A 27,977-nucleotide genomic window follows, 5' to 3' on the forward strand; every position below is an offset into this window, starting at 1 on the left:
AGCATGACATGGGACCTTTAAGACAACATTTAGCCAAAAGCATATCTCAAAGCAAGTCATCTGAGGAAGGTGTAACGGAAGCTTAAAACATGTTGAAGAAGAAGATATACTTTATAAATTACTTTTATCACTCACATTACACACATTGGTTGATATACATCAGGGATGGGCAAATGGTGACCCGGGGGTAAAACACAGGGCAGCAGGTGAGAAGTCTTCCTGTCTTCAATGCATGGCAGGGGGCGAAGCAGCAAACACTAACAGCCACCATGTCTTCTGTACACAGATGGCTGAAGGTGACTTTTGAAGATCACTTTAACACACAAAGTCATTTTTTACCAATACATATTTGGTGATTCATAATACTAATATAATTTGTTAACAGCTGCTGAGTCATGCTGAGTGGATTCTAAGATTCACAATGGAGCCAGCCAGCTAACCAATCAATCATATATTCAGTCTATGGCTGCAGCACAGGCAGGATGAGAACAATAAAGAGCTTTTTGAAGACATGTCCCAGTGGAGACACTACATTCTGATATGGACCTGAAACTGAGTCCGCTGTTAATGCGGGAACAAGAACACAATTTCATTTTTTACATCTTTTATCATTTTTTAATATTTAAAACTGTTCCACAATCAATCAAGTCAGAAACCAAATAAATGATACACAAAATACATTTTCTTCTTGTGAGGAAAGTTATTGACACGGAACAATTATTTTTAAACTCTTCTCAGTGGTCAATTGGTTTTCAACGATGATAAACATCTGTTAACTTACTTTTCATTTTGATGACATTTTTGATAACACTTTAGCTCCCTTTGCATCAACAAAAGTGATGCCAAATGCTGTGACCTTTTTCATCTGAATTACCCCTGATGAACAATAAAATAAAGACACACAAAAGATGGACACAATACAAGCAGCATCTTTACATCATGACGCGTCCAATACAATGGACATACAATAAGTCTATAGCATCAGATTCCTGTCACAATCATTTCTGTGGCCAGTGTTCCTGGACTGGTTGTATTATGTTTAAGGTGCACCTGCTTTTGGTTTGTATGTCAAACTATCAGATAAGCAGCATGTTGCTGACTTGAAACAAAATGGTTTCTTTGTTTGTGCGTATGCTGCCTTAGATCAGGACACTTAAACATCAGCAGATGGCACTTAGATGTCAACCCCAGGCACTTGGTAAGCATGCACATTCTGTAATAAACATTGTTTTACATTTCATTATGTAATCACAAAATAAAGCCTATCATTAAACTATTTTCACATATCTATTAACACTGTACAATCTCTCTGTTCACAGATGATCTGAAAGCCATGTTGCGCTGTCAGCCTGAAGGCCTTCACCAAATCACAGATCTGCACTCAGCATGGGGTTCAGCCTTTGTGACATTCAAGTGCTTCTTAAAATGCAACAGTCAAATAAAGCAGCTTTGGTGACTAGCTACGACAAAATCAATTGTTATACTGTACTACACATTTCCTTGATCTTATGATCTCCTTTTCTGTGCCTGCACAGTCGAGGACAGGGTGGGGGATTAAATACGGAGCTTTCAAACTTTGAAAACCTTTAACTTAGTTGTTCCTTTAAATACAGTTAACTTCTTAAAATCAAACTCAAATATCCCAGGGATACTTAGCAAGTTGGCCGCAACACGACTGTCAAAAAGGCGTTGTCATGGCAATATGACACCTTTGAAAAAATGTTATAAATACAGTGCTGTGAGAAACCAGCAGACAGTCTCAGAAAGCTTGTAAGATGCTTCAATCAGAGTCATCCAAGTCATTTGCATGTGTGTCTAGATTTACTCTCCTTTACTTTGGACAAACTTGCTTCTGTAAATTCCATGTCCATTATTCTCTCTCTTTTAGTTCTGTGTTGGTCTCCAGCAACTTCTGAGGAAAACATCTGTCCCTGTAGCTCCACTATGTTAGCCTGCTAATAGCTAACTGCTGTATGTATGCTCTATGGTAGTGGTGATAAAAGCAGGAAGCTCCATCACAATCAGCGGATCACTCACTATCATAGACACCTTTAGCCTTGTTTTTATGAAACATATCAATTAGAGCTGTTTCAGGGATTTGTTTGTATGATGTTGTTGAGAAATATGTTAATATTTAAAGCCATAAACAGAAACTACTTAAATATAACCTTTAAATTATGTTACCATAGTTGCAACAATCATAGTTATGTTAGATCCATTTGTCACCATTATAGAGGAAAAGTCCAACTCTGACCTGAAGTGACATGTTTAGCATATAAACACTGACTACCTCATCCATCCTCACTGACTACCTCATCCATCCTCACTGACTACCTCATCCATCCTCACTGACTACCTCATCCATCCTCACTGACTACCTCATCCATCCTTACTGACTACCTCATCCATCCTTACTGACTACCTCATCCATCCTCACTTCATTGCTTTCCAAATGGGACATTCAGGTTGATCTACAAAGCCCGGTCGTCCTGGTTAGTGGCAGATTAATAGAGTGGTGCAGCAATGAGTCCTAAACCTGGAAATGAGTTAGCATGTTAGCACATTAGGGCTCCCACGTCTCAAAGAGTTTTTGGTTAGATTCCCAAAAAAGCACTGTGTTAACACAACCTTAAAAGATTTACGTTTTTTTCTGCAACATAAAACATTTCGGCAAACACCACACTGGTGAATGTCTTGAGCTTTTATGTCATAAAAACAGCAAATGCTAGCAAATGTCTAAACGGGACTACTAAACCTCTGATTTTTATATTTACGCTTCAATTGTTATAAAACTACGTTTTAGTATGTGAAAATGATCCCACTGAACAAACGTTTAAGTATCATAGACGTGTCTGCCACGATGCTTATTTTTCAAATAATCCTAAAATCCAATGTCTTCTTTTTGTCGATGGAGCCCTTGTGACTGCCTACAAACATACGTTATCACTGCACCACTCTATATTATCTCACACATTCATTCAAACTGTATATAAAATGACTCCAAGGTATTGCTAGGTGTATGTTTAACGTTTTGGAAAGGGCCAGGCTAGCTTTTACACTGGTCTTTATGCTAAACTAAGCTAATCTGTTACATACAATTGAACATGCAGGCAGTAGTATCAATCTTCTATTCAACTATTTCTTTAGCATTACTCCAGCAGGTATTAATGATACTACCTGCTGCATTCAGCAAGTATCTACTTAAGAAGTCAAGCCAAAGTATTAGTAGCAACAGGAGCAATTTATTGAATTGATCAAGAGTTTGTTTCAGTATTAATGAGTCTAACTTTTCTTTAGAGTAGACATTCAAAACATGTCCTTTCTGTATTGGTATGTCAAGATGACAAATAACGCTCAAAGCCCTAATATGTAGTCGTGCGTTATTGGCTTGCAGCTTTGCTGCTTGATTTGATGGATTACTTAAAGCAGGGGCCTCAAACTCAAGGCCCGGGGGCCAAATCCGGCCCGCGACTTCATTTTATGTGGCCCCGCAAGAGCTTGCAAAGAATATAATAACTGTATTATACGGTTACATGCCGATGTACAGAAGCAGGTTGCCCATAATCTATGAAATTGAGTTTGAGTTTGAGCTACTGTATCTGAGTAACAGTAAAAAGGATTAAAGTTGCATACATACGCAATGGCCTTAAATGCTGATATATTTCTTTTAAATAATATGTGGGTCAAGCATTTGGAGACTGGAAACTTTCCCAGCATGCAGTTCACCTAACCCTTACACACACATATTCTAACATGGGCATTTAGAGTGTTTGTGGAGAAAGCAGCCCCCACACAGGAGAACAGCATGTATCTCCAGGACTGAGGCTTAGCCAGAAAGCCACAGAGCTAACTACTGAGCCATCTTCACTAGTCATTTTGAAATGATTAGTGATCAAATCTAGAGAAAAGGCACAGAGATATCTGACATTAGGGTTACAAATGTAGCTTCCTGGTCCATTTTAAACTGTGCTATTATGTGTTTCTTAAATGTTTCAAATAAAAATGTAGTGAGTGGCATTTGCATCCTCACAATAAATAAACTACTGAATGTTATTTCTTGTGTAGCCATTAGCTGCAAGCCCATTGGCTTGGCTATTAGCAGTTCTACCATCTGATTGGGTTAGAGGAGCATTCTCCTTGTCTGATTGGCTGGCAGCCAACCTATCACGTTCTGCTTTTGCCCGGGTCAGGTTTCTACGGTGATAGAATAGATAGCCTGGCAACAGGAAGCCTGCCATGGACATGATGAGAAGGCCCAGATTGATCTGTAAGAGGAGAGACATGTCAGTGTTGAGAACAACATGTTTTAGAATCTGTGTGTGTGTCCATGTTCTATACCCAGTAAGGATCTCCATTGAGGTGTCCCAGCATCAGGATGAACAGTGGCTGTTGCAGCAGGGCGAAGGCAGCACTGACCATGGACTGCATGCCTGTCAGTGTTCCAAAGTGGTTGGCTGGATACCTGGAGCGGGACATGAGAGAGAAATGAATCACACCCTGAAGCCCTGGATCCTGACCCTCTGACCCCCCTGTATGTGGGGTTACTTACACAGCTGCATAGAGACCTCCACAGCAGGAGTGGATAAATCCTCTCACTATGGTGTGCAGGACAAAGGACACCAACTACAAGAGAAGGAAAGAGAACCGACTGATAAACATGCTCTGTATGAGTCTGTATGAGTTTAGGTAACATAGGTTGTAATCCAGTACAGGTGTTTTTTAACCTGGATGGGCAGGTTGTCAATCATGGAAAGGATTCCGAAGGTGACCAATAGGAGGTTGGTGAAGATGAAAGCTCTCATGGCATTGGTCAGTTTCTGGATCTTTCTGTCTCTCTTTGTGGGATCATATTCGCTAAAGGGGACACATGCTAACATCTCAGTTTAATGTACATGTGAGCGAAAGTTTCTGAACATACGCTATACAAACATCAGCATACTGCATGTATACATCGCCTCCTCATACCTGTCCTTTGCATTTTCCTCTTCACACTCCTTCAACCTCCAGTCCATAATGTAACCAATCAAAGGACAGGTGGCAAGACACAACAGCTGCATCGTTCCGAAGATAGAGGAGTAGAAACCAACTAGGGAGGACAGGCAGAAGCAGAGTGAGGTCCACAGATACACGCCTCTATGTACAGTACTTAAATAATAAAGGTCAAAGCCTTCTCCACACTGTGAGGAAAACAATTGAGACAGATAAATAAGGGATCCTGTGACACATGCCAGTAACACGGTAACTGTAAATAATGGGATAGCTCAGTCTGTAGGGACTTGGCTTGGGAACCAGACAGTCGCCAGGACTGGTACTTGAGAGGTGCCAGTTAAGCTCTTAGGCCCTGTTAAGTCACCCATGAGCAAGGCACCTTACCCTCACACTTCTCCCAGGCACTGTATAGTAGATTCCAATTACTTCTTGTACTAGGATGTGTTAAATGCAGAAACTACATGTCACTGTGTGCGGTGCTGTATGCCGATTAAAATAGGATTATCCACACAGTGTTATTATATATATATATATATATATATATATATATATAAAATATCTGAATCATCTAAAAGCATTTTCAGAGACATGGTTTGTAGTGGTGATGTCCACTGTGACATTACCTTGTTCCTCCACCTCCTGCAGCAGCTCTTTTGAAGCTGAAACAGACAACAGCGTCAGGCGCGTTAACACAACGTCATGACCCAGCTTTGGTCAATAAGACCTCGCTGAGGATCCGTTTTGTACGTCTACTATATGAACGAGTGTTGGTGTAGGGTAGAATTGTTACGGTTTGGCTGGCCGTGCGTGACCAGGAACTCCAGCATCTTGTTCATGGCACCCATGAAGAAGATCAGCCTCAGCTGGGTCATTGCCATGGTGATGACACTCCACAGTAAGATGGGCGAGCACACAGAGTGACAGAGTGGCAGCCCGCCTGAAGAGAGAGAGGGGGGAGAGTTAGTTTTGCTGAAGACTGGATCCTTAGTTTATCATATTACCAAGAAAAACCGTGTCTGAACAATCTTACCTAGGCGACATAACTTCTAATGTAAGGAAAAGCTTGACAATTAAAACAAATCTGTGTATTAAGTTGAAGATTGAATCGTTAATCATTTGTAATGGAGCTAGAATGAGCTTAGCATAAATACTGTAGGCACAGCTCACCAGGCTCTGTTTAAAGCTCAAAAACAAGACTACAAGTACAACAAGAATGAATAATGTTATTACCTTGGGGTGGGCTTTGTGAGTCTGCATGCTCGGGTTCTGGCTGCTTGGGTCCCATCATTTCTTCCATGACAGCCACGTGGGTCACGTACCTGTCCCCAGTCACCTTGTCCTCAGTTACAACTCCACTCAGCTTCATCTTTTTACTGCAGACAAAGAGGAAGACATCAAATAACTACAGCCCTTAGCTAATAATGATCCACTGAAATCTACACATTTTACACAACGTAGTTAAATACTGTATTCTGATTGGTCTGTTTGGACAATCTGCAGTCCAAAAGCCCACCGTTGCTAAGTTAAGTACATGTCCAGTCATAATAATCCGCAGAAGGAAGCCCGTTTATTTTAAAACCTCAGCAGGGTTTTTTTTATATTCTTGTTTGTCCAAGTATTGTCCATAGTAAAGAAATTGTAAAAAGAGAATAATATAATTTTTTAAAGAGTAAGAGAAGGAAAGAGGTTAAAATACAGAAAGATGGAGGACAGAGAAATCAGCAGAAGACAGACAGGAAGTAAACACTAAAGGGAACAGCAGAAGAAGACAGACAGGAAGTAAACACTAAAGGGAACAGCAGAAGAAGGCAGACAGGAAGTAAACACTAAAGGGAATAGCAGAAGAAGGCAGACAGGAAGTAAACACTAAACACTATGGGCTCTGGCAGAGTTTAAAGACTGGTTAAAGACTGCCATCCAATATAGAAGCCAAAAAAAGGGTTAGTGTGTCTTCATGAGCACTGACGTGTATCTGACGTCTTCAGGTGCAGGGAAGGACTCAGCAGGCCAGTTCAGGAAGCAGTTGAGGAAGACTCCGCAGGCCATGGCCGACCACACCCACATGATGATGCGGAACGACACGCCCAGGTCATAGATAACCTGCAGCGGGGGATAGAGGAAAAGGATGAGTGGAAGAGAGGGGGAGAAGAAAATATGTTTTTAAAAAGTCTTATTGCTACTTTGTATGTGTGTCACATATCACTTTGATAACAGCCCTTGAGATCACAGCTGAGTTGTATTTCCTTCCTTCTCTTCCATCTACTTCCTGTCTACCTGTGTACTTTTTATCATCCCCCTTTATAACCATTCTTCCCCATCGTTCTTTCTTTCTTTCTTTCTTTGTGTGTTTTCAAGGTTCAAAGGCTTTTTTGTCATATCCACAGCTAGAGTGTGCTCCAATAAGTCCTCCAACAATGCAACATTAATATATATGACATAAAACAATAAAACAAAAATAAAAAACAACACAAATATTTCAAGAAGAAACAGAGTAGAAATAAAATAGTGCAAGACAATGCAGGAGAGGTTAACTCTATATATAAGTAAAACAGAATAAGATGATCTAAAAGTACAGTGTAAAATTAAATGTGTGTGTGTGTGTGTGTGTGTGTGTGTGTGTGTGTGTGTGTGTGTGTGTGTGTGTGTGTGTGTGTGTGTGTTGGTGTGTGTGTGTCTGTGTGACCAATTTGGCGTTATATCTCTGTTTTTGCCTGATTCTCTTACAACGCTATGTAACCCTCAGAGATGGGGTCCCCAAAATGAATGTTCTAATCTGGTACCCCCACAATACCCCAAAGGCAAGGATGTGTGTGTGAGTGTGTGGTTGTGGACCTTGACTCCAGGGAAGGTGACCGCAGAGGAAGCGTAGGATCCGATCATCAGGGAGAGGATGGTTGATCGTACGTTCCCGAACATGTTAGGCAGCTAAAGAGAGAGATAAATGAGTGTTAATATTAAACCAGTGAATCAACAATATTGAATATGCTGCTAAATCTATTGATCAGCTATGACCTTTGACCTTTTTCCAGGCATGACCCAGTGTACAATGTTAGAAGAATTCATCTATTAATTTGCTGTCCAGAGAAAACGAATGTGAATTCTCAGTGATTGAATCGCACCTTGAAAACATAACCAATAGGTGGTGCTAGTGAATCCCTTTACTCCAAACTCTGACACACACACACACACACACACACACACACACACACACACACACACACACACACACACACACACACACACACACACACACACACACACACACACACACACACACACACACACACACACACACACACACACACACACACACACACACACACACACACACACCTTGGCGTGAGAGTTTGTGAACATTCTGAGGCCGTGCAGGTGGTAAAAATGGAAAATAAATTAAATATTGTTTAGATATAAACTGGTGGCCTTCATATTGCATATATGCTTTATATAGCCTATTGTGGTTTTACCATTCAAATCAGCAACGTAATAATAACATTAACTTTGCATTTATTTTTTATACTTGCATTTTTAATAGTTTCTGCATATGTGTGACATTAAAAAAGTGGCATTATTTTTCATAGGCAAGGCAGGTTTATTTATCATAATAGCTTTGCTAACTAGCTAGTTCCCACTAAAGGTATATCAACAGTAACTTTGTGCATTCTAAATGTCACAGCCACATCTTTATTGGTTGCCCAAGTTTCGTTTATTGTTTCTTTATACGTTACAGTACAGATAACCCAAAAGTGTTAGCTTTAGCGTTTCCCTGCGCCAGCTGGTATCATGACCAAAAAGAGTGTTATCATACATGATGTGTGATGACTCTGCACATAGGCTTTACCTCTCACTTACATGTTATAATCGACACGTGACCTACAGTAATGTCCGTGTACGATTCCACACTGAAGTAACAATATGCAATGCCTCATTTTCATCCGTCTGATGTACTAACGTAGGACCGGGGTCATAAAGAGGACTCAGTAGTCGGGACCTTGTGCTTCCTTCAAGTTTTATTTGACATTTGCAACAACAACTACAGTTGAGTCGTTGCCAATGAAATGTAAGTTTCTCCCTCCCTCGAACAGGGCTATTATAATGTATTATAAAAAAGAATGCAGTAAAAGGGAGAATCCAAGATAGAAATAATCAACACATTATTGCAGAAGTTAAAATAAAAATATATTAATGTGATTGTTAGAAATTAATATATACATCTATAAAGTCATATGGGCACTATTTAGTGGTTTATTGAAATGTGGCGCACTTTATTTTTTCTATTGACAGCTGTGACTAACAGTACTGTTCGAGGCTCTTATCTGACAAATCTACACTCTTGTTTGTTTGTAGCCTTTATTTATCCAGGTTAAAGAATCCCATTGAGATCAACGATCTATTTTACAAGAGAGACCTGCCGCACATTGGTTACACATGTAACAGAAAACAAAAAAGGACACATACAACATAATGACCGGGGTAGAATTTACAAACTTATTCACAAAGACAGGTACCAGGAGTATCAAATATCAATTCCTCAAGCTGTGCTTTAAAATGATGCAGGGGAACCAAAATGCTCATTTTAAATATTTTTTGCCGAGTGTTCCACGCTAGAGAAGCTGCGCAAATAAAAGTGTTAGTGCCTAAAACAGTCCTAGCACTTGCGACTTTATCTACATCTACATTGAAAGCGTTCCTACTCTAAATGGAAACAGGTTGGTTGCTATCATTGTTATGTATATTTATTTAGATTTCTTTATAAAAAAGCCATGACCTTTAAGGTGAAAATAAAACAGATCATACCACAGTGCTGAAAGTAACAGTTTGCTCATTGGGCACTGGAGAAGAGCCCGAGTTTGTTCTGGCAACATTTAAAGAGGACATATTCTGCTGATGTTCAGGTGTATATCAGTATGTAGTCTCTCTACTTTAAAGAGTCCTCTCCTGCTGATGTTCAGGTGTATATCAGTATGTAGTGTCTCTACTTTAAAGAGTCCTCTCCTGCTGATGTTCAGGTGTATATCAGTATGTAGTGTCTCTACTTTAAAGAGTCCTCTCCTGCTGATGTTCAGGTGTATATCAGTAGGTAGTGTCTCTACTTTAAAGAGTCCTCTCCTGCTGATGTTCAGGTGTATATCAGTATGTAGTGTCTCTACTTTAAAGAGTCATCTCCTGCTGATGTTCAGGTGTCAGTATGCAGTGTCCAGTGGCGGTTCTAGACCAATTTGACTGGGGGGGGCCACTGGGGGGCCAGTTATTTTCTGAGGGGGGCCCAATAAATGCAGGACGAAAAAGAGAACTAGACAGTATGAAGTAATTGCGCATAAGAAAACAATGCAATACAGTTATTGGTATTTGTTTCAGTACACTTATTTATTTCAGATAGATCTTATAGTTATTACTGTTAGCTTCAGCTTAAGTTATAGTACAATGTTTGCACTAACACCATATTTATATAAAAATAAAGGCAATGAACAGTTACATCTCTACTTTACATAAGGGTATCTGCACAATCTCACATTACAGTAACAAAATCCTGCGTTTTTTGGCAAACCGAGTACCAGAAAATATACATTTAAATAAAAATAAAAAAAACTTTTCATTGTTAGGGGGGCCACAGGGGGGTCAGAGGTCAGTGTTAGGGGGGCACTGGCCCTCCTAGAACCGCCCCTGGTAGTGTCTCTACTTTAAAGAGTCCTCTCCTGCTGATGTTCAGGTGTATATCAGTAGGTAGTGTCTCTACTTTAAAGAGTCCTCTCCTGCTGATGTTCAGGTGTATATCAGTATGTAGTGTCTCTACTTTAAAGAGTCCTCTCCTGCTGATGTTCAGGTGTATATCAGTATATAGTGTCTCTACTTTAAAGAGTCCTCTCCTGCTGATGTTCAGGTGTATATCAGTATATAGTGTCTCTACTTTAAAGAGTCCTCTCCTGCTGATGTTCAGGTGTATATCAGTATATAGTGTCTCTACTTTAAAGAGTGCTCTCCTGCTGATGTTCAGGTGTATATCAGTATGCAGTGTCTCTACTTTAAAGAGTCCTCTCCTGCTGATGTTCAGGTGTATATCAGTATGTAGTGTCTCTACTTTAAAGAGTCCTCTCCTGCTGATGTTCAGGTGTATATCAGTATGTAGTGTCTCTACTTTAAAGAGTCCTCTCCTGCTGATGTTCAGGTGTATATCAGTAGGTAGTGTCTCTACTTTAAAGAGTCCTCTCCTGCTGATGTTCAGGTGTATATCAGTATGTAGTGTCTCTACTGGGACATGTCTCCATTCTTTAATGTTCAAAAAGCTCTTTATTGTTCTCATACTGCCTGTGCTGCAGCACTTCTTTTCACCCTCTGTCTGAAACCAGAGCCCAGTCTGCTCTGATTCGTTAGCTGGCTGGCTCTCTTGTGATTGGTCAACCGTTAAGAGATGTCCCACCCTTAGCCTATCACAGACAATGTGTTGGAGCACTAGCCAATAGAAGCTTGAGTGTTACATAGTGATGTCATTATGTTACTGAAGTTAACAAAGGAGTCCAATGGAGGCATTTCAGGCAAAAACCTATAGAACACACCACAGGAAAGGGAGAAACCCTACAAAGCCTAATCTGGCCTCTTTAAAATATAGCCACCAGGGTGCGTTTAGCTTTGTCTGTCACAGTCACAGACACGGGTGGTCAAACAAAGTGGTCAAATATTATTTTATTCATTTATTGGAAACATTTTCATGATCGCTTTTGTCGTTTATACATTTTAAGAATGGCGTTTATCTTTTTTGAGAATTAGTTCTTATTTTATTTTATTTATTTGGGTCTACAACAGATGATACAAATGTATATGTCAGTAAATGTGTACTAACAGAGGCGGGGGTGTTTGTGAAAACAACAGGGACAGAGCTGCTGTCAGACGATCAGCTGTGCAGCGTCATCACAAACGGACGTCGCTTCACGTAACGCTCCGGAGGAAAGGACGTCCCATTGCTCTTAAAACTCATTTCCCTGCTTCTCGTGGTTTCCTTGCGTCCCTCCATGCTTCCCTGGTGGGAGGGACTAGACGCAGGGAAACGACGCAAGTGAGGGACGCAAGGATTTCATTTAATCGACCTGAGATGCGGCCAGTGGCCGTTTCTCAATCTCGAGGATACTGGCTTCCAAGCCAATATTTCAAGGATGCTACATCATCAAGTGGCGCAGCAGGACCGTTCCAATGTCCAGCACACTTGGAATTCCACCGAGGCCGCGTCCTTGGTTTGGGGGAAATTTCGAGGCTGCACATGGGTAGACTTCGCGTCCTTAAAATCCCCACAATGCTTTGCGCACGGACCAATTTAAAAAACCCTTGTGGAGAATGGTTGAACCGACGCAGCACACATTTAAATGTAAGTATAGTGGCGTAGAACATGTGCTGGAAAATATGTTACTTTGTTACATTTGTTTGTTATCACCAAAAATGTGTTCCATGAAAGTAAAGCAAGTTCATAATTAGATAGACATCGTGAGGTATTTATTTTCGGTTCAGTTTATGTTGAAACCGTTAGAGAGAGTGGCACACTTGTTAGCCTGTTCCATTCTTCTTCGTTTTCCGAAGCCGTGGCTTGGAAGCATACTTGCTTCGTTTCTGAAGGAAGTGACTTGGAAGTACGCAACTACCAAGCCAACATCCTCGAGATTGAGAAACGGCCAGTGACTCACTATTGCCTCTCGAGGAACAAGTTCTTCCTCAACACTTCCACTGCTCTGCCTCTGCCCCGCCCCTAAAGCATCCACCTCCAACGCTGTCCGCCCCCAGGTCCTAAGTTAACCCAGTGGCGAACCGTGTCTATCACAACTGGACCTTCTGTAGACACACAGAAGTCTTTATCAATATGTATTAAGGCTAATATTGGCCCTGCTTAGACCAAGGACACAGAATATTTAAAATAACACTGCCCTACCAGCATTATCAGAGCGTGTTTAAAAGCTAGTTAGGTTAGCGGGGAATGTGCACTGTTTACTTCAAGTAGTTATGTAAAAGCTTATCAACTAGATAATACACACAAGACACAAACACACACCCAGCCAGGAATGACAGCAGTGAGGCCAGAATGACCATGTTAAGTCCAGGACACGTCTCTGTCAGGAAGAGAAAGGGGGAGGAACACAGGAAGGTTGACAGGAGGACAGGGCTATGGAGGGTGTGTTGTCCGCCCAGGCTTTGGATTGGCTTAGAGGCCGCAGCAGAATTTAGAACAAGTGGTACAGCATGTGCTGCTTTACAAAACACACACACACACACACACACACACACACACACACACACACACACACACACACACACACACACACACACACACACACACACACACACACACACAGCTTGGCGTGAGAGTTTGTGAACATTCTGAGGCCGTGCAGTTGGTACATTCTGGATTGTACCTTTCACACACAGATCACATGTTCATAATCTCAGGTGTACACAAAGCAGTGCTTGGAAACTGAACGCTGAACTACACAGAGGTTGTTGGACTCTGAAGGCCTACGCCCACTCTCCAGTCTGTGATGTCATGGCAGGTGTTTTGACTGATATAGAGAGATGGAAAATTGGGACACGAGGCGTCCTGGTGACCTGGGAGTCTTGCTGTCCCATGTTCAGGTCCTTTGTCCTGTGTCCCTGTCCTCTTTATAATGCTGCCTGTACGTCATAACTTCCACATTGATGAGCCCAGATGGCTTATTTTAGCTCCACATTGACACGCTAATATCTTGTGCTTTTCTATTGCATTTCAACAGTTTTTTTAAAAGAGGACTGAATGTACTTTGCATCATCAATTAAGATAGGACAGCTCAATTAAGCAAAACCTTAAGTCCCTAGCTCCTCCAACATGGCAACATAGTTATAAAAGACATAAAACAATAATAAAATAAAATAAATAGTGTCGAATAGAATAGTGCAGAGTATGTTGCAGACCAATGTGCAAGTAACGCAGATGAAGTAACCTATATACATGTCAGGAAAATGAATAATGTGTGTGTGTGTGTGTGTGTGTGTGTGTGTGTGTGTGTGTGTGTGTGTGTGTGTGTGTGTGTGTGTGTGTGTGTGTGTGTGTGTGTGTGTGTGTGTGTGTGTGTGTGTGTGTGTGTGTGTGTGTCATACTGTGAGTGAGGTGAAGGTCAGGCAGATTCCTCCGAAGCCGTTGAAGGAGACAGCGAGGAAGATGAGGAAAGACAGCGCTGATGGAACACATGGAAATAAAGAAAATAAGCTTTATTGACACTTTAAAGGTGCATTCAGAGTTTCTTTCAATGTGAGAGTTCAAATGTGTACTTTCATCCATCATTCAAAACTGACAGTGAGCACCCAACATGTTCAAAATGATTTCTGAAAAACGATGTGAAGAAAATGCAATTTCCTTTTACAACACACAGTAGGGGAATTCATTCATTAATTCTGTTCCAAGTCACTCCAACTGTTTGTAGCCGGTTTCCTCAAGGACTTGTAAATGCATTTATATAGCTTGACAGATAATTGAAAACATTTACAAAATAGGACATGAAGTTAAAAAGGCTGCATGCTTTTTCTATATCTCTGGTGGAGTATTGTACTGTTACTGTACCTGCAGGATCATAAGCAGCGGCAGCCATCATGGCACAGGAAGCTGCGAAACATGTGCTGAAAAAGAAACAGGATGTCAGAGCACGTTGACTGTGGCTCCAATGGTACTTTTATTTAATAGGTTGAAATCTGCGCTTATGTTCTGAGAAAAGGCAAATAACAAAAGACTGTCTGTCACACCTGCCAACGAGCCTCAGTGGGCGTGGCCCAAATCTGTCCATCAGGATGCCCAGAGGCAGAGTGGCTGCACTCAGGAGGAAGGAGCCAATGGTGAAGCCCAGGTTCAACACCTCCTCCTGCTCCGTACAGCTCGGCCAGGCCCCGCTCTCCACCACGGTCACGTTGGGGTCCACAGTCACATTTTCTGGATGGTTTCATAAAAAAAAAGGAGAATGTAGAGAACAGAAAAAATCCTCACTGCACTGAGAACCGCGACATGACACTGTCTGGGTAAAAATAACACAATATACCGCTGCCAACAGGATAGGCCCAGAGTAGTTAGTCTTTGGTCACAGGTCAATGCAAGAGGCTGGTTTCTCTCGGTCTGGGCTGATTTTTGGGAAGTTCATTTTGTCCGCTTGTTATTAATCACATGGTAGTTGCAGCTTTGATATATGGTCTTGTTTTATAGAGGCTCAAACCTTAACTAAATAAACGCACTGCTGCTGTTGCACTGCCAAAAGCTTTGCCAATGACTCATGTTAAGATGACATTATTAAACAATATGTTCTATTAGTTCTGATTCTATGTAAAAGTTCAAAGCTGGTAGAGGAGGCTTTAGTAGCAATATTAAGTTCTTTCATGTGGCTTGTGTAGAATATAAAAGAGGCTCTTCTTGATCCTGGCCAACGACCATCTGCATACGCTGAGGGTCAGTGTTTTTTCTAACTTCTAAGAGTACATTAACAGAAGCATCCTATCTCTTGTTTGACCCTTAATGTTACCAGCTGGCAAAGTAATCTTGCATATCTTGGATTAAGTTTCAACAAAAAAATTACCTAAGAAACTAAATAGTTAATAGTATCCAAAGAGACTCGGATCATCTTTTATAGTAGTTATTTTTAAAACAAGAAATATTGCAAAATGGAATGGTTGTCATATCCATCAGTAAAATCAGGCCTGGAATAGACTCCAAAAACAATCATGTTCTCCTCAAAGAAATAGAAACCTCCCTGAACCTCGAGCATGTCGGCACTAAGTCACACACCTAAAACATTTAAGCATCTGTCCGTGCCAGATGTACTGTACCACTATTAGAAATGTCCATGTAAAACAACCTGTAACACGATAACATTGTAGCTTTGAAATGATGGGAGAATGTGATGTGCCTACTGGGGATGTTAACAGCACTAGAAAGGACCAGAGGGCAGTTCTGATGGTGCTCTCACCAACACAAAGGTGTGAGTAGAAGCCTTCGCTCTTCAGCATGATGAGCAGTGAGCCCCAGCCCAGCAGCACCGCAGAGAAGAGCAGGTTCTCTATGATGGCTGTGACCGCCATCCACCACCTCCTCCTGAAGGCCTGGGCCAAGCTGGGAGCCATTGCAGCTGCTGGACAGGAAGCATGAAGAGGAAAACATTAGTCCACTGAACAGCTGGGAATCTGGACAGTCCAACAAATCTTAACTCTGCGCCAACATGCTTTACTACCTTTCTAATAATCTATTAGGAAGCTGCAGCTAATTCAGAACGCTGCTGCTCGAGTCCTCACTAACACTAAGAAAGTGGATCACATCACTCCAGTTCTGAAGTCTTTACACTGGCTTCCTGTGTGTCAAAGAATAGATTTCAAAATACTGCTGCTGGTTTATAAAGCACTGAATGGTTTAGGCCCAAAATACATTTCTGACCTCCTGCTAAATTATGAACCATCCAGATCTCTCAGGTCTTCAGGGACTGGTCAGCTTTCTGTCCCCAGAGTCAGAACTAAACATGGAGAAGCAGCGTTCAGTTATTATGCTCCAAATATCTGGAACAAACTCCCAGAAACCTGCAGGTCCGCTGCAACTCTGACTACTTTTAAATCCAGGCTGAAGACTTTTCTTTTTGTCGCTGCTTTTAATTGAACTATTCATATCTTAGACTGCACTGTAACTTTTATCCATGTACTTTTTTCTTTTAATGTTTATTTTATTATCTTTTCTTTTTAATGACTGATTTTAAATGCCATTTTCTTAATCTCTTTCATTTTTTGTAAAGCACTTTGAATTGCCTTGTGTTGAAAAGTGCTATATAAATAAACTTGCCTTGCCTTGCCTTGCCTACCTTGTAGTTTTCCCACAGAACGTTAAACCCCTGAACAGAGAACATACTGTTTCTGTTTCAAGATGTCCTTATGCATTTCTCATCTCATCTGTGGAGGCTTTTGCAATTTGTTTCCTCTCTATCTTGTGTGTGACAAGCCTAGAAAATCACTACAAGGGTGACCCAAAACAAGTTTCTGCAAATACAGTAGTGGAGTAATTCAAATATGTAGAAGGTGTTCCTTTATTTCATTTGAGTGGTCAGGGTTATTGGATATGTAACTTAAGATACTTTGAATGCAAGACCATTGCTTTACACTTTGTCATCATCAACATCTTTTTAATGTTTCGTCCCTTCTTGAATTACTTTTTCAATTTGAACTATTATTGTTGTAATTGTCTAATTTGACTTCATTGCAGTCCTTACAAAGTTTTTCTTCCTGTGCAAAACATGTAAAGCACTTTTATTTTAATTTTGAATAATGAATAAGAAAAAGTAGGGGCTGTTAAACTGAGATTATGATTACATTGTGATATCAACGGTGAGTGAAAATGTAACTGAACTTGGTCTGTAAACTATGATGCATATTTGGGTAATAACGTCTGATGGTGTTCTGATTAGTAAATACTATAATAATTCAGGAAAAACGTTCCCAACATAGAATCATAGCATGACAACATGTTTTTAAATAAACTGGGCTGTAATTAGGTTGTATGCAACTATCAGCTGTAATGACCAAAATAAATATACTGTATTCCCTCACCAATCATTGCCTGTCAGTCTTAATCCAAGTTTATTCAAAACACACAGTGGAGTTTTTTTCATTTCAATACCAAATAATTGTCTATATTAATTCTTAAGCACATTTAGCTAATAAAACATCTAACGTTGTATATCCCAAAATGACATCTCCATTTATTCTAACTTTTTGGCAGTATACTTTATTGTCCCCGTAAGGAAATCAGTTTTGGACTCCGTCCTGCAGTTCCACAAAAGATTTTTTTTTAAATCATAAAACGGCTACTACGTATAGTACACAATAAGTGGTTATGTAGTCATTTAGATCCAAGATCCCTCCGCTTCGCATCGGGTTCCCTATTCATCCTGAAGGGTGTTCTTTTCCCCATAATGACCGCTTCGCTGCACATTATCCCGCTTATGACACGGCCAGCCAGATACATAACAAACTAACAACTCGACTCCTAATATCAATTGAAATTATTTTTATTGACTTCAAAATTATCGTATTTCTTCCGCTAAGAAAAAAAAAAACTCCGTTCCACGGCGCACCAACGGCTGGAACTGCGACAACAACAACAACAACAACAACTTTATGGCAGCACTCAGCACTATCCAACTCTGTTCAGTTTCTGATCCACTAACAAGTCCTTAACCTCTGCAGAGCTCATACCGTGTTCCTGTTAGTATTTACTTCCTCTCTGCCTTCTTCTGGTGATTTAGCTGACGTCCAGCGCTCCGTCTTTTACTTTCTCTTTCTTGATCTACCGTAGCAACGGCAGGAACTGCTTCGATAATGATTCAAGCCCTTCTTAGACTTGACACATTACAAATTGTTTCACTTTACTTAAATATTTTTATTTAAGAAATAAACCTAAGTATAGTTCATTAGTGTAACACAAATTACATTAATCAATTCACTTATTAAATGTATTTAAGACAGAGCAACTCAAAATGAATTGTTTTCATTTTTGCACATCCCCTTTGCGCATGCGCAACATCCGTTCTGTCATTTGCCGCCTTTTGTCTGACACTGACTGGAAACTGACTGGGGAAACTGACGGTGGAAAGTCTATTATTTGGTAAGTATTTGTTTTTTCTAGTAGTTTAGAATGTTCCCTGTTTCCAAGTAATGCCTTTTCATAATATCGACAAGAATATTTGAAACCACCGTGTTATATTTTGCTCCGTTTTTAGTTGGGTCTAAACAGCAAGCTAGCTAGCTTAATAGATATGGTTAGCATTGAATACTGGATAGTAGAGATTATTAGATTATATTACATTAGACTTAACGTTATTGTCATTGAACACAGTACACCAAAATTCAGTTTAAATTCAACCAACAAATGCAAAGAGTAATTAAAGTGCATGAGGTAAAGCGGCAAGCTAGCTAGCCAGATAACTGGTTTGTTAGCTAGCTTGCTAGATACGGTTAGCATTGAATACGGGATAATGGAGATCATTAGATGATATTACATTAGATTTAACGTTATTGGGTCATTCTACAGAAAAGGTGGAAGTACTGTCACTTACTTTTGCAGACACCAAAATACATGACGTTGACCTAATACTCACATTCATTATATATGTTGAATACATAGAGCAGGGTTGCCAACTTTGGGTACCTGGCTGGAGTGAGATTTTGATATCATGGGTTTAATTACACATCTGCACACGAAATGACTGCTATCGTGTCAGTAGCGGGACCTTAGCATATAGGATATACATATACAAATACACAATATTGGACACAGACTACAAAGGGGCAAAGGGCACACAGTTTAATTCACTAATGAAAGTCAAACACATCTTTGTTTCCACTGTTTTATTGTGTGCCTGTCGCAATAAGCAATTCATTGACTTATCGGCTCCGGAGTGTTTTTGTTGGGTAATCTATGGTAGGGCTAACCCATACAGTGGTGGGGCTCAAGTCAGTATTTGCAATGTAATTACATACACGCTCTATCGCCCCCTTGACAGTGAAACGCCACGCGTGAGGTTTAGATTATTTCCCTGTCTCAATCCAAATTGAACTGTATGAAATAAAAAGGCACATTTGTCTTGTAGTAAATAAAAAGGGCGACCTGGAGCCAATCCTGCAACTTCCCCACAGGTGAAAGAGTTGACATGCTGAAAACCCAACGCCTGCAGGGGGGTCTGGGGGGATTCTTCCCCAGGAGATTTTTTGAAATACTAACATAAAATACACATTCTGGTCAGAGTTCCCGTTAGCCGGTAATTACCGGACTACGACCGGTAAAATATGCTGAAGACCGGCAAATCTAAATCTCTCCGGTCAAAGTGTCCGTTCAAAATAATTTCTGCTTAGCGCAATACCACATCAGTTGCGCAATTTGCACCATTTATGTGACAGACAAAAGAGTATGTGACAGACAAGAATAGTCAATTCTAATGTCCAACACTTAATGTGGAGAAAGAGATGTCCTGTATGGGTTGATTGTGCGTTGATCTGTTGGTAATGCCTCGGGGTTCCGGTGGGCATGTAAACAAATGCATAATGCTGCGCCATACTTTGTGGCCTCACCCAGTTGCATAGCGACACTTATTGTTTAGGTGTCTTTTAATAAGCAGGTAGTCATATCATTAGCTAGAACTAGCTGGATCTGATCGATATGGACATAAACGCGAGTGAAGTCTAATCTGACGGGAGAGAGAGATCAGCTGCTGCTGACGAGTCGACACGCAGCTCTGCATGATCAGCGGTGAGCGGACAAAACACACACTTCAGGTTAGAATATCACACGTAGCTATTTTAATGACCTCTCAAACTACCTAAACTAGTTATAGATATGTTTAGTTTTACTGTCGGGTCACTCATCACTGATCCGCGAGCTGCATGATACTGACGGGCTGTCAGGAGAGGGAGAGCGCTCCGTTTATTATTCCCGTGTTATTGTAAGTTACTGTTCACTTTTGAATAATGTAGTTCATCTACTATAATTAGTTTAATATTGAATCATATCAATTTGTTTTAAAGCTCAATAAATAACAAAGACCTTTGACCGGCACTTTTCTCATTTTGTCCGGAAGATTTAAACTTTAACGGACATGTTGACCGGCGAATAAATATTCTAACGGGAACTCTGATTCTGGTACTCTCATGAGAAGAAAAAAAATACATCTATTACTACACGACATATTTAAATGAAGCTGAACCTGCTGCTCCTCACAGAGAGAAGAGGGAAGAGGCTGTGTGAATTACTTTACATTGTGGATAAGGGTGGATAGCCCAAGCCCCCAGGAAGTGCGCCGGACTCAGATGAAAATATTCGTGCTGGCCAAACGGCGGTACTACACTTCCGTTTGGTTGCCAGACCCGGAAACACTTTTTCCCATTGACTTACATGGGGAAAGAGTGGTCTGTAACTCGTTGGATAATTTTTGAAAAACTAAATAAACTACCCAGTATGAACACTTGTATAGCCCTTATTAAAAACATTCGTTCCTCAAGTTGTAAAAATTAGCTAATAACGTTATTCTGAGAGTTATTTCCCTCTGCATTATGAACGCGCATCTAACCCACGGGACCGCGCCGCCCGGCACGTTCATGTTACGTGTCCCGACCAATCAGAGCACACTGTGCTCCCAGGGAGGGTGGGGCTGGAGCTATTGGAGCTACAACGAGCCGTTAAAGGCAGAGAGTGAAATTCAGTGAATACACGTAGTTTACAGAGATGCTGTTTGAGAAACCAATGTGAGTTGCGTTTATCTTTACCCATGGATGCACAATAAGAACGGATCCATATCGTCTTACTGCCATCCCACGGAGCTGTAATAATGGATATATTGTACATGTTTGCTGTAATTCATTATCATACATGGGCTGTATGATTAAATCTTGTACCGTAAATGTTGTATTAAATAAAGTTAATATTACCGACATTATTAACGTCCCTGTAGCTTCGTATTGCACTAAGAATCTTATTGCACTGTATATAAATATATATATATACAGTGCAATAATAATATCATGCTAAATGAAGCTCTGTTGGATATCACTAGATCCTGTTACAGCGTAATATAAGTACATAACGATTGATGTGTACATTAGCATCATTACTAGCTAGCCGCTAGCTACTAACTGCCGCCTCGTTCATATCAAATCCATGATAACAACAACCATTACCATGCTGTCATGAACGCACGGTGCTATTACGTGTACGCAAATTGACGTGCTTGATGTGAACGAGCATTTTGGTTAAAGTTGCGCATGCTCTATGAGTGCACATACGGGTACTTCTCAGGCATGCTGGGTAATCTGTGATGTTTCACTCTCTCAAAAGTTGGGCCATTTTATCATCATGCGCTAATGAGCAGCTCTCATAGGAATGAATGAGGCCCCGCCTCCCACGCTGTATCCAGTTCTTATTATACATCCATGGGATAGCCCCCATTGTTCTGTGTGTCAAAATGGAAGACAGCCCACACACCTACCAATCATCAAACCGTGGGGTCTTATTTCATTACGTGTTGATTTTTATCAACACGTAATGTTGTATCGATGTATATAGAGAAATGTACTACAGCAAAAGTATTCTCCGTCGGGACTTCCTGCAACAACACCACGCCGTTATCTTGATTCTGATTGGCCAGAAGACATTATCAAAGATGTTCTATTGAGAAGATGATCACTACGTGACAACAGTTTTCAAAACCGTTTCTAGTCTTCGGTATTCTTGTTTTGGCGTGAGAATAGTTTGGGCAGCGTGAGAGCGTGAGATTGAGAGTGAAAGCGTGTGTCAGATGCGTGAGAGTTGGCAACCCTGACATAGAGATTGCCTTTACAATGGTACTAAATTAAAACATTAAAAAAATTGTTTTATACATACATTTCTATTTATTTAAAATGCCAAGTTCAAGGAACTGCCTTGTCACTTTGATCATACATGGAAGTGGAGCCTATAGTTTTCATTTAAAATATATTTTTTTCAATAAATAAATCTCATTCATATTTACATAACATTACATACATTAAATATAACACTGAAATGGTAACAAAAAACGCAAATTATTATTACGGAACCTCCTTCTTGCAAACATTGCATCTGGCTGTTACACTGCCTTCTCTTTCAATTTTATAATACTTCCAAACTCCTGACATTTTCTCTGTCCCGACTCCCGAGTCACCAGCTGAACGTAGCCTCTCGTTAGCTTACTGCTACTATTAGACACTGCGCCCACTCTGTTGCCAGATTTGAGAGAAATAAGCAACCAGGTCTATGAAAACAAGCCCAAAAGAAGCAACACATACATGATGTTGTGTAATTTTAAACCAAAACTAAGTCCTCAGGATGACTTTAAGACGTGAACATGGTCATTTTTGTTTTGTAACATTAAATTAAAATTATTTTAATAAAAAATAAATAAAAAATTCCCGATCCCTGATCTTTTTCTCCCGATTCCGAACTTTTGAAAATCACGTGATCGGCTCCGATCCCCGATCACGTGATCGGATCAGGACATCTCTAATGTGTTTAATTGAATAGTAAAGGGGTTTAACCTTAGTGGCAGGTTGTGTGTGAGAGAGAATAAATAAGACAGCCCAATATTTAAAAAAAAATATTTAGCATATTTCGCAACTTCCCGCAATTTCACGGCATAAAATCACATAAAAACCCCGCATGTTTAATCGCATAATCAAGGATTTTAGCCCGCGTTTTTCTGGAGGTTCTATACAACTAGCAGACACAATAGCTTCTTTCTTTTATCTCTTTAATTATCTGGCATGGTCTCAGACACAAGACGGCACAGTCACTCATCTGTGTGCTGCCACATCTCTTGACCTCAGTTCTTCACTGACCCAACGCTTTACACGGGCTACCAGTAAACACGTTAGCTGCAAATGCAAGCAACACGCTTCAGAAGCAATCCAGGGTCCAAGCACCTTGGGTTGGCCCAAGGCTGAAAGGCCTTCTGGACAAACAGGTCCCGTCCTTTCTGAACGGCCTATGGTTACTGTAAATGTTTCAACAAAAAAAGGCAAAATACGTGTTTAAGTGTGAAAATATCAAGAAACGTTAAATGTTTTGGGGAAAATCCTTCACTATGAGTGTAAGGTTAAAACAATACACTCATAGTTTTGGTGAGGAAAAAACTGTGAATGTTAACTGTGTGTGTGTTAGAAGTACTTCAATCACCATTAAATGGCATCGCTGTTGCATCAGCTACATATGAGGTGTCGGATGTGATCTGTCATGAAACCTGAAAGCAGAGAAGTGATTAGGGAATGGGGGAGGAGTTTGACCCCAGTTGACCTTTTACTGTGACTGGATCTATCAAGTTTCATTCACTGATATAACCCTGTGTACACAGAAACATTCATGATCTACAAATCAATACACAGTGTGTTCTTACCAGAAATCGGTGTTGAAATATATGATGGACTGAATTCAACACTTCTTTGGTGTGTGTGTGTGTCTTTATTAACAGCCAGTGCTTACCTCCGTGAATTATTTCCAATGATTTCTTATCTCCATTCTCCTCCAATAGATCCATAATCCATGCGCTGTATGATGATGATTCTTCTTACGCAATGTGTGCTTATTATTTTTTGTTGACAAAATATAGCGATAGCAGGAAACTAAAAAAGTCGCTGAGAGGCTGAGGCCGGGCCTGTTTGATATTGTGTGACACGCTACAAAAAATAATTGCTGAGATCAAAACTCTGTTGAAAAATAATGTAGTTTAATGAAAACTGGGATGATCAACTTATTTTCCTTAGACATGTACATTGTTATAATAAAAGCAATCATTAAACTTGCGGTCAACAAAAAGTACAAAGACCCTATGTCACCCTCTCTTCCACATACACCTCACGCAGGTGAACAGGATTATTATGAGTGCCGCCCATATATCCATGTGACACAAGCCAACCAATCAATAGATCAAACAAATATCTTATATTAAAACAAAACGCATTACTACACACGTTTCATGGCTCCTACAACCTCCTTGTTAGAATGGAATCTTGTTATGAACACAGTAGACATTATATCCTTAAATATATCTACATCTCTCTCTCTAAGGCAGGGGTGCCCAACCTTTTTTTAACCGAGAGCTACTTTTAAAGTTGCCAGCCTGCCGAGATCTACCAGTCCAAATAGAGAGGCGTAGCCATTACTGACAGCCTACTGCCAGGTAAATACACACTTCTACTTGTATAAAACTGACCTTTGTACGATTAATACTCCATAAAATACTGCAGATCCTTTATCTTACCTCTTTCTAATGTACACACAAGTATTTAACTGAAGTTACCCAACAGTGTTGTTGATACAGAGTTGGAGTTTATCCACACGTCACTACAGTGGGTAATGTTTTCAAGAAGCATTAAACAGTGCTGCCACATATGACACAGGGAAACAAGAAAAGACTCGGAACCCTTTCTTTGCCATTATATAAAAATAGTGTTGCTACAAAAGTATAAATTAGGCTTACTAATAAGAGAACTCAGATCTGAAGCTACACAGGAATCTGCTGCCAAAGTGCAATAAAAAAGACAACATTAATAGAATCAAACCCTTTTTTTGTTGCATTTTAGTAGAGTATAAAAAGAAATGCCTTTTTATAGGATGCAAGCAACACTAGGTTCTTAACCTGAATTCATTATAATGAATAAGTTCAAACAAACTAAAACTTACAGCAGATTAATCACGGTATCTAACTTGAGTTTTTATTATATCAAAAACCTGTTGAAATGCTTCTGTTATTGTTACTGTCCCCAGGAATGCTTCTTTCACATCTTCGCCGTCTTTGAAAGACTTCATGTGTTAAGCAAGAACGTGACTGACACGATAAGATGCTCTGGTAGCAGCCTTGCTCTTGTTGTTGGGCTTGGTGGAAATGGACTGCTGTGCATTTAGCTGTCCTTTCAGGCCCCTCCCCTTTTGGGAGCGTAGGGCAGAATTAGGAGGGAATTCCGTCTCGTAGCGTTTGTGCACTGTTTTGAAATGCCGCTCCTAAATTACCCTTCTTCGATAAAGCCACGCTCGCATTGCAGATGAGAGACAGATGGACTTTGAATTGGAATAAATACACAAATAATCATCCTCCCACTTGGAGTGAAAATTATATATTTTGGGCTTTTTTGCTTCTGCCATAATTGCGGTCTTGTGTGTGTGCGGACTGTCACTGCTGTTGACACGGACAACGTCAGCGAACTAGTGCCCACCAGCCACGCCCCGACACAGTCACACCGGCCAATCACAAAGCTTTGATGCGTTCAAGTGCATTATTCTGGCACAGGAAGATTATGTTATAGGACATTTTCGATAAACAGAATATTGTTGTTCTATTTTTAGACACATCTCGCGATCGACTGGGAATCTCCCCGCGATCGACCGGTCGATCGCGATCGACTGGTTGGGCACCCCTGCTCTAAGGCAACAAGATTTGAATGGGGTTTCACACATCCTCCAACAAACGATGAACAATGAACAGAACTTCAAACAGAACACCAGATGGAATTCATCTGATTCAGTTGTGGCTGGTGTAAAAGTCACTTCCATCTGTATAGATAGCCTATTCTACCTTAATTATGTAGACATACCTCTTTTGAGCTGAGACCATATAAATCTGCTGCCTCCATCAGGTAGTCTCTCAAAAGCATCTCTTGCTCTGTTGAGAACACCTGGACGTCCAGTAGCCTACTCTTTGGGGTGATTTGGATCCCTGACTCTCCAACCTCAGCCTCTTTGTATGGAACCGGTACAGGGTGACATGGCATATATCCAGGGACTTTGCCACTGCCCTGACTGATTTGCCCTCCTGAACTTTGAGTTCACATTTGAGGCCCTCTGCAGCAGAGGAAGTGGCACTCCCCTGTCTGTCTTCCTCTTTCTGACATTTGGCATACTGTAAACACACGCACACACTTTACTGTACAGTATGTTATTGTTTATTTTTACAGGGACAATGCACACCAATCAACAATATTGATCATTCGAGCAAATGAACCATCATTGTAAATGTGCCATGTTACAACCGTCCCAGGTGGTCCGTGTTACAACCGTCCCAGGACCACCAGTCATGTTTTCACCCCCTGTGAACCTGCCTGGTTGCTAGCTTGACCCATATTTAGCTATTTATATTTGTAGCTTACAAAACAGTGATTCTAATAATACTAGTTTGGATTCCTAGACATTTGACCTCAAGACAGTATCCAAAAAATACGTCATATCATTTTTGTTAATGTTTTACCTCAGAAACACACTTTTCCTGATATATTTCGCAACAGATTTAAACGTGGCTCCTTTTTTTCTCACAGCAAACTTTCCATCTAACTGAGCATTTGCAGAGTGAGTTTCATCACTCTAGCTTGTTTGTGATTGGAGATATTGAAGGCGTTACAACTGTCCCTGGTCTCCTACAAACGCTATTGGCCAACTCCATCACTCCATTTCACCATCACATGTGTTTTTATCAAAGCGACTTTCTAATGTTCTACGGCATCAGCTCCACCTCCAGGGGTGGACTGGGACTAAAAATCAGCCCGGGACTCTCGACCGGCCCACTTCGGTACCGCCGGCCCACCTCGGTACCGCGAGTAAATACCGCTAGTAAATTGTCAACGGTGCTAGTGCCTTATCTGACCGGCCCACATCGTCCAACCGGCCCACATCGTCCGACCGGCCCACTTCAGTACCGGCCCATGAGGATTCGTCCCGATGGCCAGTCGGCCACTGTCCACCTCCCTCATAGACTCCAGCGTGACCAGAACGCAGCCGCCAGACTCCTCACCCACACCAAATCATGGCATCACATCACCCCGGTCCTCAAAGAACTCCACTGGCTTCCCGTCTCTCATCACATCAACTACAAACTCCTGGTCCTCACATACAAAGCCCTCCACCATCTACCTCACTGACCTCCTCATCCTTAACCAACTCCCCCGGTCCCTCAGATCCACCTCAGCCGGTTTGCTTTCCACCCCCAAGGCCAAACTCCGGAGCCCTGTCTGTCTGTCGTTCGTCTTCGTCTGCCCTTCTCTCTCCCCCCCCCCTTCCAAACTGTAAAGCGACTTTGAGTCTTGAAAAGCGCTATATAAATTCAATTTATTATTATTATTATTATGGACACTTTTCCCAGTTATACATGATGATAAGATAACGGAGGGGGACCTTCTGGCTTAGAAGAACCCCAGACTGATGTCCCTGGTCATTCAAAGTCAGCGCAGGCTTTATAAGGAGGACACAATCATGCAACAGGTTTAAAGTCACTTACTTTAAAGGTGAATTCTCCAGTAGATGATCTGTAGTTTAAGATGACCGTTCAACCAGTGGAGCTTCTGTTTCCCAACCGGACAAAGTTGGATTCTGACTCAGAGTTTAATCTTTCTTTCTTTTGTTGATTTAAAGTGTGGTAGCTGTACTCACTGGCACATGTGCACTCACTTTGACTCTGAGCACGGCATGTCTA

General features: G+C 40.8%; 1 protein-coding gene across 2 annotated transcripts; it reads right to left on the bottom strand.

The window, feature by feature from the left end:
• Positions 1-107: 107 nt before the first annotated feature.
• On the bottom strand, positions 108-27,971 carry slc43a1b (solute carrier family 43 member 1b). Of its 2 annotated transcripts, none has more exons than XM_034231819.1 (15): positions 27,783-27,971; positions 15,948-16,106; positions 14,740-14,923; positions 14,561-14,616; positions 14,101-14,177; positions 7,822-7,914; positions 6,956-7,089; positions 6,220-6,362; positions 5,780-5,926; positions 5,613-5,648; positions 4,966-5,086; positions 4,725-4,854; positions 4,550-4,623; positions 4,339-4,462; positions 108-4,265 (listed from the first exon to the last, which is right to left on the bottom strand). In XM_034231819.1, exons 2-15 carry the CDS (start codon positions 16,099-16,101, stop codon positions 4,041-4,043), a joined length of 1,698 nt encoding a protein of 565 aa, XP_034087710.1. In that variant the 5' UTR covers positions 16,102-16,106; positions 27,783-27,971; the 3' UTR covers positions 108-4,040. The 2 variants fall into 2 exon arrangements, with proteins under 2 accessions (XP_034087710.1, XP_034087709.1); XM_034231818.1 differs by having other exon boundaries at positions 15,948-16,109.
• Positions 27,972-27,977: the final 6 nt, after the last annotated feature.

The sequence above is a fragment of the Gymnodraco acuticeps genome, unplaced genomic scaffold (genome assembly GCF_902827175.1).
Source record: "Gymnodraco acuticeps unplaced genomic scaffold, fGymAcu1.1, whole genome shotgun sequence".
NCBI lineage: Eukaryota > Metazoa > Chordata > Actinopteri > Perciformes > Bathydraconidae > Gymnodraco > Gymnodraco acuticeps.

Coding starts and splice junctions, on each gene's coding strand:
- slc43a1b (XM_034231819.1), bottom strand. CDS start 16,101: ATGGCTCCCAGCTTGGCCCAGGCCTTCAGGAGGAGGTGGTGGATGGCG. Junction 7,915..14,100: donor TGACCTTCACCTCACTCACA/GTATGACACACA, acceptor CTCTCTCTTTAG/CTGCCTAACATGTTCGGGAA. Junction 7,090..7,821: donor TCACCTTCCCTGGAGTCAAG/GTCCACAACCAC, acceptor CCCCCGCTGCAG/GTTATCTATGACCTGGGCGT.